The sequence below is a fragment of the Serinus canaria genome, chromosome 5, assembly GCF_022539315.1.
Source record: "Serinus canaria isolate serCan28SL12 chromosome 5, serCan2020, whole genome shotgun sequence".
NCBI classification, from domain to species: Eukaryota; Metazoa; Chordata; class Aves; order Passeriformes; family Fringillidae; genus Serinus; species Serinus canaria.
Window position 1 is genome coordinate 56,231,052 of NC_066319.1, and position 12,822 is coordinate 56,243,873.

General features: G+C 39.1%; 1 protein-coding gene across 1 annotated transcript in view; it reads right to left on the reverse strand.

Annotated features, from left to right (window-relative positions):
- Positions 1 to 331: 331 nt before the first annotated feature.
- The window catches only part of HIF1A (hypoxia inducible factor 1 subunit alpha), a 34,879-nt gene continuing 22,388 nt past the window's right edge, over positions 332 to 12,822 (reverse strand). Inside the window, 9 exon segments of the mRNA XM_050974723.1 lie at positions 332 to 5,382; positions 5,541 to 5,667; positions 8,366 to 8,474; positions 9,290 to 9,693; positions 9,875 to 9,997; positions 10,516 to 10,796; positions 10,981 to 11,201; positions 12,105 to 12,252; positions 12,439 to 12,545. Of these exon segments, the coding sequence (XP_050830680.1) occupies positions 5,231 to 5,382; positions 5,541 to 5,667; positions 8,366 to 8,474; positions 9,290 to 9,693; positions 9,875 to 9,997; positions 10,516 to 10,796; positions 10,981 to 11,201; positions 12,105 to 12,252; positions 12,439 to 12,545 (1,672 nt within the window). The 3' untranslated portion in view covers positions 332 to 5,230.

A 12,822-nucleotide genomic window follows, 5' to 3' on the forward strand; every position in this document is an offset into this window, starting at 1 on the left:
AAACCTACTCCATCCCCATGTCTTACTTATTAAATTTTATGTTTGACCTCTTTTGTTCACACTCTGCTTAACTCAGGTGGGATAACCACATGTGAATAGGATTTAGCTTATGTATAAATATTATCTATTTATATTATATTTAGTATAAAATGTATATTTTTGGGGACTGTGACCATGTCTGCTTGGTGCCCAAGTTTCTGACAGCGGGTAGTAAAGTCTCAAACCTGCAAAGAGTTTGTTACTCTGCACAGTGGTTTAGTTCACTTTAAAGTCACCTCCACCTTTTACAATGGGGAAAAGGGATGGACTGAAAGATCACAGATGTCACAAATTAGAAACAAACCCTCTCTTTTATTGAATTTTATACGGTACACAATCAAAAAGAAATACAGTCACAAGTACGTCAAAATGTTTCAAGAGAAATATCAATTGCAATACGTTGTACTTGGTTCCAAAAAAGAATTCCATTAAAATATACCACTTCTTCATGAGAGAATACTGCTATTATTCACAAAAATCTACTGTATTGTATAAATCCAGCAGCAAACTCTTTAACTTTTTGGTAACTTGCTCAAGGTAAACAGGGAAGCAGAAGGAAAATAATAATTCAATTCTAGAATTTGGATCAAAAATCACAGTCTTCCAGAACGGAGCTTTTCAGGAAGTTACGTCATAATGGTATTTTTAATGAAAGCTGGATACCCAACTCCTGTGGAATTCCTATGAAAATGGACTTCCTACAAAGTCCTTGTGGTCTGTGAGGTGTTTATGTTCATGCTGGACAGTTACAGTTTGAGCAACGTGCCTAAGTGCAGTGACATTGGAGTGAGATGTGTGCACAGGTCAGGAGCAGGGCAGCAGGGAGAAGGGGACAGATGGCTGACTTGAGGCCTGGCCAGCCTTACTGACAGGGGCAGGATGCTCCCAGATCCCACCACGCTGTCAGGAAAGGTTCACTCAGCAGTGAACAGGGGAGAACACGTGCCAACAGATACTGCCTTTAGCTGCCAGTGCTTAGCTGCTTAATAAACAGCTCTTTAAGTAATGAAACATTACTATTAAATATGCAGTAGTTTAACCTGTAATCATCAGAATTACCTGACCCAACAGTTGTACTTCATTGGAAGCAGAGCTGATCATTTCATCCAAAGTAAGCTTTGAAGTCCTTAAACCCTCATCAGTGTTATGTGTAAATGGTTCTTTTGGGCCCTAATCTGTGATTCTTTAATTCAGTAATTACTTTGGGAGAGTTTAATGTGTGAACAGATACTATTAAGCTTTGTTTCTCAGGTAAGTTGTTTCCATTTCACCCAAAGGTTTTCAAAGGTCACCAAAGTCCAAACCAGTCTCACTAGGTGGGAGGAAGGTATGGGTCAGGTTAGCAAGAGGTGCTTTGGACTTCAGGCTACCTTTATTTACTGATATCTTACACCCAAGTTAAGTTACTGCACACCCTATTTAAGTAATTTCTGGGGAGTTACAGCTGTAGTTAATTTTAACTACTTTAGGTAAAGGAAGGAATTATGTAATCACTATTTTAAAAAATTTCTTTACCCTTTAACAAAATCATCGCTGTTGATGATTAAAACATCAATAAAATCTGTATGTAAGAACAGTAATTGTACTGTGCCCTGAAGAAGGCCTGGCTTGACTACTGCTGTTATTCTCCTCATTTACCATTTTCACATAATTAACATGGTCTATATACAGGAGAAAATACTGTATTTACCCAGAATTTCTTCTTTACAACAAGGAATAAATCACAGAATGATTGGGGTGGGAAGGGACCTTAAAACCCACCTAGTTCCAACCTCCTGCCATGGACAGTGACGCCTTTCACTACCCCAGGTTGCTCCAAGCTCCATCCAACCTGGCCTTGGACACTTCCAGGGCTGGGTTCTCCACAGCTGCTCTGGGAAACCTGTGCCAGTGTCTCACCACCCTCACAGTCATTAATTTCTAATAGGATGTCTCAACATTTTAGAAAAGCAGCAAGTTGGCAAAGAAAGCATGCAAGAAGAACACTAAGAAAACACTTAGCAAGCTATTTATTCTAGAAGCTTGTACTCCAAATTAGCTCTAGAATCAGACTGTGTGTTCCTGGAGTCTAAAGAGACCAAAACCAAAAACTTTAGCGGTGGGGTGGGAATGTTAGTAAAACAGATATTAAAAAAAAAAAAAGCAACTGAAAGGTGAACTAGGTTTTGCAAACTGGCATCTGCATTTAGCAAAGCTCTTACAAGGCCAGAGCAATTACTGCTCCTTTTTTTGTGCCTTGTTCAGTGTCTTTAGGAAGCTTTGGGGGATTTTGTTACGTTATTTTTCCCCTACAGTAAACCAATACAGCTACAGCAGTTCACCACAGTAATCAAAATATTATTATTATGCAAACTAAATGTTATTATGCATAGGAAAAATGTTAGAATCGAGATTTTTAGATGAAACATGGCTCAGTTAATCCACATCTGCTGTTACTAAGCTCAGAGATGATCAAGGACAGGGTGGATGGGGCTCTGAGCAACCTGATCTCACGGAATGCCCATGACAGGGGTGTGGGAACAAGATGATCTTTAAAGTCTCTTCCAACCCAAGCCATTCTCTGACTCCAGTGGGCTCATAACCATAAATCATATGGGGCACTTCAGTCTTCCTTCTCTTTTTCAGAGATTTTATTTTGAAAACTTTCTGCCCTCTTAGTGCATTGAAGAGGACCTGACAGATCCAAAGAGGTCAGGCTCCTCCAGAACACAGCCAAGAGAGCAGCAGAACACCTCTGACCCATCTCTTGGAAGTGCAAAGGGATAACCCCCCCAGGCCAGCTCAAAGTTTGGTGGGGCAGTTCAAAAGTAGAACTCAGCTGCACTTTTCACCTGCCTGCAAGACTCTCCCAGAAGCACCACATCAGTCCATGCAGAGCTAAAGCAGGAGGGATGCCCTAAACAGCAGGGGCTTAACCCAACTTCACTATTTAGACCTCCTAACTGCTGACAGAGAAAGAAATGCCATAGAAAGAATGCCAACCCAGACATAGCAGGCAGGGAGGAGCTCTGCTGCTTTTAGCCATTAAAAATGCATTAAAAATGTTCACTAGTGAAAACATTCTCTGCATGAAGCTGCAGCTGACTGCCCCTACCTTCTCCTCTCTGTGCAGCTTCCACTCAAAACTTTATCAAGTGTGCAACTGTCTTCTGCTGCCAGTGCCTTATTATTTTTTGTTAATAGTGTCCTTTTAGTTTCATAGAGTTGTGGCAGTTTGGAAAGTGCTCCTTTCAGTGAAACAGTAATTTTAGAGGACAGGTTACACTTACGTACTATGACTTTGATTTCAAAACAGTGCAATGAAAACAAAAAGTTTACGGCATAAAACCAAAGTAACTGCTGTGGCACTCCATGACTGATTACTAATATTGAGATAAGTCCTGTAAAAATAGTTTGGAGAATGCACAGAATATCTTGACCATCTTTACACAACACGGGGTTACCGGTAGGATTGTGTTTTATGACAGCAAAATGAGGAAAGTCACTGGGTCAACAGCACTAAAATGTGGAACAAGTTTCATCAAGTACCAGCTTAATTTTTTAATCATGGAATTTTGTGATAGAAATCCATCTCAGACCAATCATTCCTGTGAATTTTACCTTTTCCTGCTTTCCTGTGTTACCTTGATAAAGCTTCCAGAGACAAGCCTTTAAGCTGTTCATAAGGATGAATTCTTTCTGCTCTAAAGTAAAACAAAGATGCTGCCTCCTCGCTGCCAGGTTTGCTCACTGCTGTGATTACAGGTTGAGAAGTGTAGTATCTTTGGCGAGTGGTAGTACAACACTGTCTGGGAGACTTCAGGACTGAACAGGCTCAAAGAATTAACGCAGAGATGTTACAATCAAAATAAGGAAGCAGTAGTTTCCAATCAACTCTAAGTTAAAAAGGGAACACGGATGAACAATAACCACTAACAAAAATATAAATTATCTCATTTCTCTCAGATAACACACTCCCCAAGGGGGCCTGGTCCACATATAGTTTATTGATGTAAGAAAACAATACAGTTAGTGTTAGATCCAACCACAAAGAGCAAAAAGAATGAGTGAATGGAGGTTTTGTACAGTACATATAGGAAAATAAGATGTTTGTGACAACTATATATTTCTAAATAAAAAGGCTTCTAAATATATTCAAGTTATTGAAATCTACATGAAAACATATGGATGTTAATAGCAACAAGGTGCATAAAACCAAAACATCAAAATATTGAGCAACTCGATGTACTAGATAAAAGTTTGCTAACAATGCAAGATGTTTTACAATCTGCTTGAAATATCACCTATACCACACAGGGTAAGCTGAACATTTAGATTTAAGATCATACACAATATTAGCATTAACTTCAACAACTACAGGCAGGGATTTTTTTTTAAGCTGGCAAAGTGACTACTTTAAGAACATCAAACTTTCTCTAAATTGAGAACGTATCCAAAGAAAATGCTGCTAGCCCTTTCCAGATAAAGCCTTTCCTTTGACTAACCACACCCATTGAAGTCAAAAGCATAAGACAGCATTTGAGAACAATTTATATTACAACGTGACTAAAATAATGACATAATCCAGGTTTAAACACGTTTTCATAGGCAAACAAAAGATTCTTCTTAAAAACTAGTTTTTATAAATGCAGAATATATTGCATGAGGAACTGCTGGTATTTTTTAAGAAAATATATTGTGCGATTGTGGCTACAATGCACCGCTGCAAAGCATTGTTGTTTTTTATAAAAACTATTAACATAAAAAACTTACTTGAACATAAAGAGTAAGAGAGCACAAGTCTTCCAACTACCTATGAAAAGCAGGATGGAAGTATTGCCAGTTTTTCCTGTGTTGACATTTTACTAATGATAAGTTTTGGTGACCAACTCCCCAGCCAAAAATAAATTTTTTTTTTTTTTTTAATCAGGTGCATATTTCAAAGCTGCTATTGCAAGTGTGTTTTAAATGTAATGGACTTAAAAGTGTATGTACCAAAGAATTATAAAAATGCACTAGAGTTTGAGTTATTGTTACATAAAGAACATATTAAAAAGACTGTCAAAATAAGTAGAAAGGGGATCAAAACTGAACTAACTGAATTAGTGCAGTACTGTAGCCAGGCTTCTAAAATCAGATATAGAAAATATAAATACACTGCTTTAGGTGATGATTCACCAGTGTCCAAAAAAGGAGCAACTTTAGTGAAAGCTCAGTTAACTTGATCCAGAGCTCTGAGCAGTTCTTCCCCCTGTAGCAGGTTTCTGTTGCCCTGTATGGGAGCGTTTACTTCGCAGTCGTAACTCGTGAGTTGGGGGAGTCCACTCTCATCCATCGACTGCCCTAGAAGTTTACTTGCTATGTCTAAAGAGGGAGGGGAAGGAGAAAAAGTGCACTTTATTCACCATGCTTAACCTCTCCTAGAGCTGTTCACAAGGAGCTATGTTTGGATAGTTTTGGAGTCTCTGTTCTCTTTCACACAGCCCCCTCCACCCCTCTGCCTAGGAAAGGAAGATACCAACCAGTTGATAGTAGAATGATTGTCTTTTGCTCCACTCCACTGTGACCATTTGTTTTGCATCCCTTTACACGTTTCCAAGCAAGTGATGCATTTCCTCCACGGTCACATGTCTGCTGGAATAAAGACCCCTAGAAAGAAATAAAATTAATCTTCTTTAGTGAATATTGTAGCTTTATAACCCTCCACATCCCTCTTCCAAATGAACAGTTCCTGTCACTAAATACTAATATGGTATTGTTACAATTTAAAGTAGATTTTTTTCAGAATTTGGGGAGAAATATATTTCCAAGTACACTAACTTGAAAATTATTTAACAGAAAACTGAATCAGGTTTCAAGACCTGACTTCTCTTAGAGCAAACAATTACAAAATCCTGGTTATCATCAGCTACCAGGCTCAAGATTAGCGTGTACATGTACACAAACACACCCATTTAATTACTGCTGCTCTGGGGTGAGTAAGCATCAGGTTTTCACTGCAGTCTCTGATGGCTTTCTGTACTGGAATTAATAGTGTAGGCAGGAGAGTCAGGAGCCTCAGTAGGTTGATTCTATCTACACATTTAGGATGTAAATTCTGCTTGCATTCCAGTTATTGCCACCAAGCCACCCGACCCAAGCCTTGTGGAAAATGCAGTCCTACACCAGTCTAGTGCAGATATGGCTCCTTAGCATATTGTTTTGACAGCAGAACAGAAGATATGGAGATTAGGAAGCTGTAAGGGCTTCATATAATTGGGATAAGGAAGAAGAAGCTGCCACTGAAACAGACGGGATAGAAGGAAAAAGCACCATCTTAGTATCAAGTCTGCTGGCAAAAGTACTTGAATCTGCGAAGTTTGGTCTTGTTAGTGATACTGACTGCTGCAAAAAGAGGAGAATGTATTTCACAACACTGCCATTATCCTCAAAATAGTGAACAGCATATGTTTTCAGGCTATAAAACACCTGTGTAAGTCAAGGGAGCAGCTGTATAGTAGAAGTTACAGTTAACTCAGAGCTGCAGTTCATAGTGAGATTAGTCATCTACACTGCTGCTGCTGCTTATTTTTTACCAAGAATGCATTCCAGCCCTACATGTAAGAAAGATATGGCTTGTAACTGTTCCAGTGTAATGATTTATATCATTATTTTATAACCTCACTATAACACAATATTTTACAATCTTACTATATCTTACTCCTTGTCTAATTCTCCTGTTTTCTAGGAAGCTAAAAATAGTATTTTACATTGGTCTTCACTTACTTTCACTCTTTGCAAAATACATCCCACTTCCCTGGAGCTAAAAAGTTGTGGCAAGTGTTTGTACAACCCTAGAACAGCAGGTATTCTAAGCCTGGATTTAACTGCTTGTGTGAAAGACCTGTATATCCTCCCAGAAATCCATTGTGGAGAGAGAAGCCAAACAACAGAAGCACTTCTTAAAATAACTCCACTAAGACCCAGCTTCATGGAAATCCAGCTAATGACTCTGAGAAACCATAAAAATATTTGTAACACTTTTATCAGATACAGACAAAAGAAAAAGTTTAGCAAAAGATGAAGTCTGAACCTGTAAGCATTGAACCGGCAGTAAGCGCAGAAGCCTGAACACTATTCCAGCAGTGAACACTGAACTGCTTGTGTTCTGTGCATTTAATAACATTCCATGCTGTTTTGAATATTTTATCAGCAACACTAAGAGCTGTAGCACCTCTGTATGAGAAAAAGGCAGTGGAAAGCAATAACATTTCTTGCAGAGCTGTGAATTCTTACAGGGTTTCTGGAAGCAGCAGAACAACATGCATGAAAGTGCAAAGCATTTAGCAAATGAAAACAACCACATAGAAATGGCATAGAAAAACTCATTTGTCTTATGCCCAGACTAGAATGCTAGTACAGGAGTAAGGAGAGTTCAGAGGAAAAATAATCCTGCACTGTAAGATAGGGTAGATAACTACAACTAGGAGGTAGACCAGTAGAGAAACAAAGAAGCTCAAAGGCTACGTTGCAGTAGAGGAATTTAGACTAAGACTTCTTAAAACTTGGCAAGTGGGAATTTGCAGAGAAGATGAGAGAGAGAGAACAGCGTGCAATGGCAAAGCTCAAGGTTTCAGAATACTGAGAAGTGACAGTGAGAGACAAAGATTATGGAGACAAGGTACCCTTGCAGAAAATAACAAGCTGGACAACCCCCAGTCAAGTGACACAAATCTAGGACTATCTACAAAGTTTTTTTTTAATAGCTAGGATAGATGAGGATAGCTACTCCCAAGTGCCCACACCAATACTAGAGAGAGCATGCATGAAAGGGAGCGGCAGTAATAGACTTTAGCTAGGTTATTATAGGAGCTCTCCTCTCACAGTTCAGATGGTCTTGTTATCTGATTAAGTAAAGGAATCTCAGACCCAATGGAAAAATAAAAGCATAGGAAGAAGCATGAGAACACTAATCTTCAGTGTTGACAAATATGAAAACTGAGTTTGAATTCAAAAGTTAAATAAATGCAGCAATTATACATTTAAATGTGATGTCTTACATTTGTGCATATTCTACTAAAGAAACACACATGTTCACAGAAGAGTATCTTCTCCCTAATCAAGAAATGCACATGGATGTAGAGGGCACTTTTGAAAAGTTGACAGTAGAAGAGAACTAGAAGTGGAGTATCTGCATATATATATATATATATATATATATATATATATAAAATTTCACTGTCAATTATCTCTCATCCCACGATTCCACTGCTTACCAACAGCGTAACTCAGGAGTCTGCACTGATACCTCATTTCAGAAATTGCAAGGTTAAAAGTGAATATTTTAAAATGGTAAAACAAAACTCACAATTCCAACTGCCTGAAAAAGTGAACCATCATGTTCCATTTTTCGTTTTCTCTGAGCATTATGCAAAGCTAGCATCTTTGGATTTAGTTCTTCATCCAGTGCAGTAGATCTAAGAAAAATTGATTCAGGCTGTTAAGACGTTTCTACTTTCCTTGAGCCATTCTTCTTTCGTGGACATTTTTATACACAACATCACAGAACTGAATTTATGAACTCCACTACTTTTTGTTCATAAATTGACTTATTTCAACAATCATTTTCTATGAGCATAGCAAATGTTAGCCTTTAATCTTGCTGTAAAGCTCAGAATGAGTTTTAACAAAAATTTTTAAATCTGCAGAAAAAAAAGCATAAAAGTTCAGCAGTTCACTATTAACAGAAAAAAGGGAAGGAAGAGTGAGAAAAAGTCTATTCTGAATATTTCTATGTACAGATAAATCTTTTACATATCACAAATCTCATGTTTGACTCAATAGTTTTCTATTGTGATAAATATGTACTACAGGCACCATAGACCATCACAAAACATATTTAGTTTGAAAAGCTGTATCTCTAGCTTGTATATATCTGTATATCTGACATCTGCAGTATTTGCAGCATAGACTGTAGTTGCCTCTTACCTCTAACACAGTGGACAAGGAAAGCACCAGAAACATTCTGTGGGTGTAGCTACCTGAATGCCTGCATTTTTATAAAGGCTGCACATCAGGTACAAGAGCAGAAGAGAATTTTTACCTGAGGTGCTTAGGTAAAAGCTACCATGAAATTACCTTTAGGGGAGTTTACTATTAAAAAAAGGACTCATTTGACATGTCCTAATTTAAATGCCTCTGAAAAATGCTGAGGATGAACACACAACAGCTGGCAGAACTTATACCTAACTCCTTGAGCAGAACCAGAGCTTAAGCTGCACTTTTAAAATACCTTTCATTCAGAGTGACTGTTAGCAAGCTGGGTGCTCCTGGAGAAGGCTTTTCCCCCTGATCCACCGTTCCTTTCCCTGCCCTGATGGGAGAGGCAGTTCGACTCCTGTTCCCCCCGTAGGGCGAGGCGGGGGCGCTGCTGGGCTCGGGGGCCCCGCGCACGGGCGAGGAAGGGACAACGATCGTCTTCACCTCGTCCCCACGCTCTGCCGGCTTCAGCTTGGCCTCCTCGGGGCTGCCTGCTGCTGCCTGGCCCTGCTGCTGGAACAGGGGCATGCTGCCTGCACTCTGCGAGCTGGAGGAGCTGCTGCTCTCCAGCGGGGACAGCTGATCGAAGGAGCGCAGCTGGAAGTCGTCATCCATCGGGATGTAAGGAGCCAGCATCTCTAAATCTAAATCGGTTTCCTGGAATGGACAAGAGGGGGAACTTAGTGTGGAAGAAACCTTAGCTGTGACTTCATCAAGGCTTTTCCTGTTACCAAATCCTTACAAATTTTTTTTTGTTTTACGTTTTAATCAAAATATTACATAAAAAGGGAAGGAGGTTCCTGAAAGTATTCTAAAAAGGAAAAGAACTGTACATTACCTGAGTAGAGAATGGATTTTTTGCTTCTGTATCTATGGCAAAGAGTTTCTCCACTAATTCCAGTTTGAATTCACTGGCCATATCATTATCCACATCAAAGCAGTAGTCGTTGGGACTACTGGGCTGTGAAAACATTTTGAACACAGTTTTAGGTTTCTGTCACTGCATCACTTGGCATTGCTACCTACAGATTCTCTGCAAAATGTTCTAATGTAGAAACTAATCCCAAGCTGTAGCTGCACAAAATTAAAATGGGAAAGGAAAACCCATTTATCTGTATACACTCAAATTTACCCCACCAGGGAAGCACTTGCTTAACTGAAACCTGGAAGTAGCCTCTACAGTAATTCACTGCAAATACTCTGCTGTTGAGGGAAGCGGTATCTGAACCAACTGAATGAAAAAGACCAATCCCAAGCTCTCCTTATTTCTGTCAGAGAGTATTGCACACATTTGCAAGACTCACTTTAATGAAAACATATGACAATTTATCAGTTTTCTCAGATCATGGTGTGAGCTTAAGTCATAAGGTAGAAATAATTTCCAATTCCTGTCCTGGCTGCATCCTTAACCAGATCTGCCCCACAAGCCCCAACAGCACATCCATTTTAATGACAGCATATCCAAATTACGAAACTCACCTCAGGTGAACTTTGGCTGGTACTTGCATCAGAAGGGCTGGTTGGTTGTTCTTGCACCTGAGGCATGGTAAAAGAAAGTTCGAGTGGCTCTGTGTTTGGCTCCAGCTTTGATACAACTTCTCTATTGAGTGCAGGATCAGCATTGCTACGAAGTGGCTTTGTAGTTTCAGAGGCAGGTAGTGGGGACATTGCCATATTTATATTCTGCAATTTCTCACTGGATGAGGGGAGCATTACATCGTTATACAAAGGAACTTCATCACATTGTTGTTCATCAGACTCTATAAAAATTAAAAGAAACCATCAACCTAAGTAACAGTACTGTGTGTGTCTATGGACCTCATTAAATTGAAACAGCAGCTGAAATACCACTGGGCAAGTGGTACTGGGAGGTTATTTTATGAAATCTACTATAAAAAGTAACTTTGCTAATTAACATGCTCTCCAATTTAAACACACACCCACCATTACTGCTGAAATCTAGAGAGATAATTGTGTCTCCAGCAGCTGGGGCTAGCACAGTTAAAGCATCTGGTTCCTGTTTAAGTTTTTCAAATAGGCTGTTGGTATCATCCAGGTCATCTTTACTGAATATTTTGGTCATTTTCATGTCAGGAGACTCCACTGGTTTCAGCATACACTCAGTTTGTCCAAGGGAAAAAATTAAGTCCTTCTGAACAATTCCACTGTCAGACAGAGAAGAAGATGACTGTCAAAGAACAGCTAAAAGGAATAAGTTCGGGCCTAATAGTTTCAGTAGGCTGAAACCCACCCACTCTCCCCACCCAAAAACCCCAAACCAAAACAAACAAAAAACACCCCACCACACATATCCCACAAAATTACCAGGATAAGAGCTTTAAGATTTTTTTTTTGTAAGTCATTATTTCCTCAAAAGTAACAGAAGTAACAGACAAAGCAAGCACTAATTGTGGTGCAATCATAAAAAAGCAACAAACATAAACATGCTTTTCTGAAAGCATTGAAAAAGGAAAAGATTTTTTAAAAAAGGGAAAAAAGTTAGATATTTTCTAAACTAATTTTCTTTGTTTTAAATGAATGTGCAATATCTTGATAGACTTATATTGGGACATTCATTAAAGTTTTGAAGAACTAATTTAGGACTATTAGACATTTGCAGAAGAATAGTCAACTAGTCTGGCCTCAGCTGAAGGTTTCAACTAAAAGAGGAGTTCTAAGGAATAAAAGATAGATGGGCTTGAGAATGACACCACTACTGCTGCTCTGACTCCATGACAAAGTTATTGGTGGAATTAACTGCTCCAGACTTGGGACAAAGATTAGAGAGTTGTCTAGAATGCAAATGCTCAAGTGCTTCAATTCATACAGAAGAGGCTGGTTCTACACTCTTTTGTCTGCAGAGATCATCTACTGACATCACTAGACCAAAAAAGCATTTTGTTCTCAAATAAAATTTTTAATCCTAGGACTGGCATTATTCTAAAAAAATTTCGCTGGTAGTGAACAGTAGCATCATAACACACTCAGCAGGGAACCAGTGCCATCAGAATCTGACTTGGTCTTCACTAAAAATGATGACAAAGAACACTGAAGTCCACTCAACTTACCTCAACACATAGTTCACACACACTATGCACTGTGGCTGAGAATTCTTAGTGTTGTATATAACAGTTGCTTGAGTTTCAACCCAGACATAGCCACCTTGTTTGGCCAGCATTCTGTACTGTCCTGTTGTCACCTGCCCTTTTGTGAACACTAAAAGCAGAAAGAACACCAGCTTCAATTACAGGCAGAAAAACCCCAGAAGAACTGTTTGAGGTCAGTATTCATTGCAGATTCCTATCTGCAACTAAAAGAAAGCCCTTGTTCTTCTGCTGCTTTCCCCCAGGGCTGTCTCTCATCTCCTGTAGTTTGAGGGCTTTAAATTCAGTTTTCACTTACTGTCATGGTGTGTTTTGGTCAGATGATCAGAATCCAGTGCGTGATAGTACTCATAGATTGAGCGACCCAGGAGCTCCTCTGGCTCATACCCCATCAACTCTGTAATTCTTTAAAACAGGGGAAAAAAATTGCTATGTGAAAGCAGACACTGGCCAGCACAAATACCAGAGCATTCGGATGCTTGCACATCTAGAAAAACCTTAAGAATCTCTTCCACACATATCAGCAGCAAATTTGGTTTACTGGGACTTTTCATTTTGAAATAAATTGCTATTTTGATGCTTCTTTAGAAGAGAAATTTCAGCAGGCATAGGAATTTACTTCTCATTGAGTACTTATAAATCATGTAGTGGGGATAGGATTAAACAAATCCCCACTTTTTTT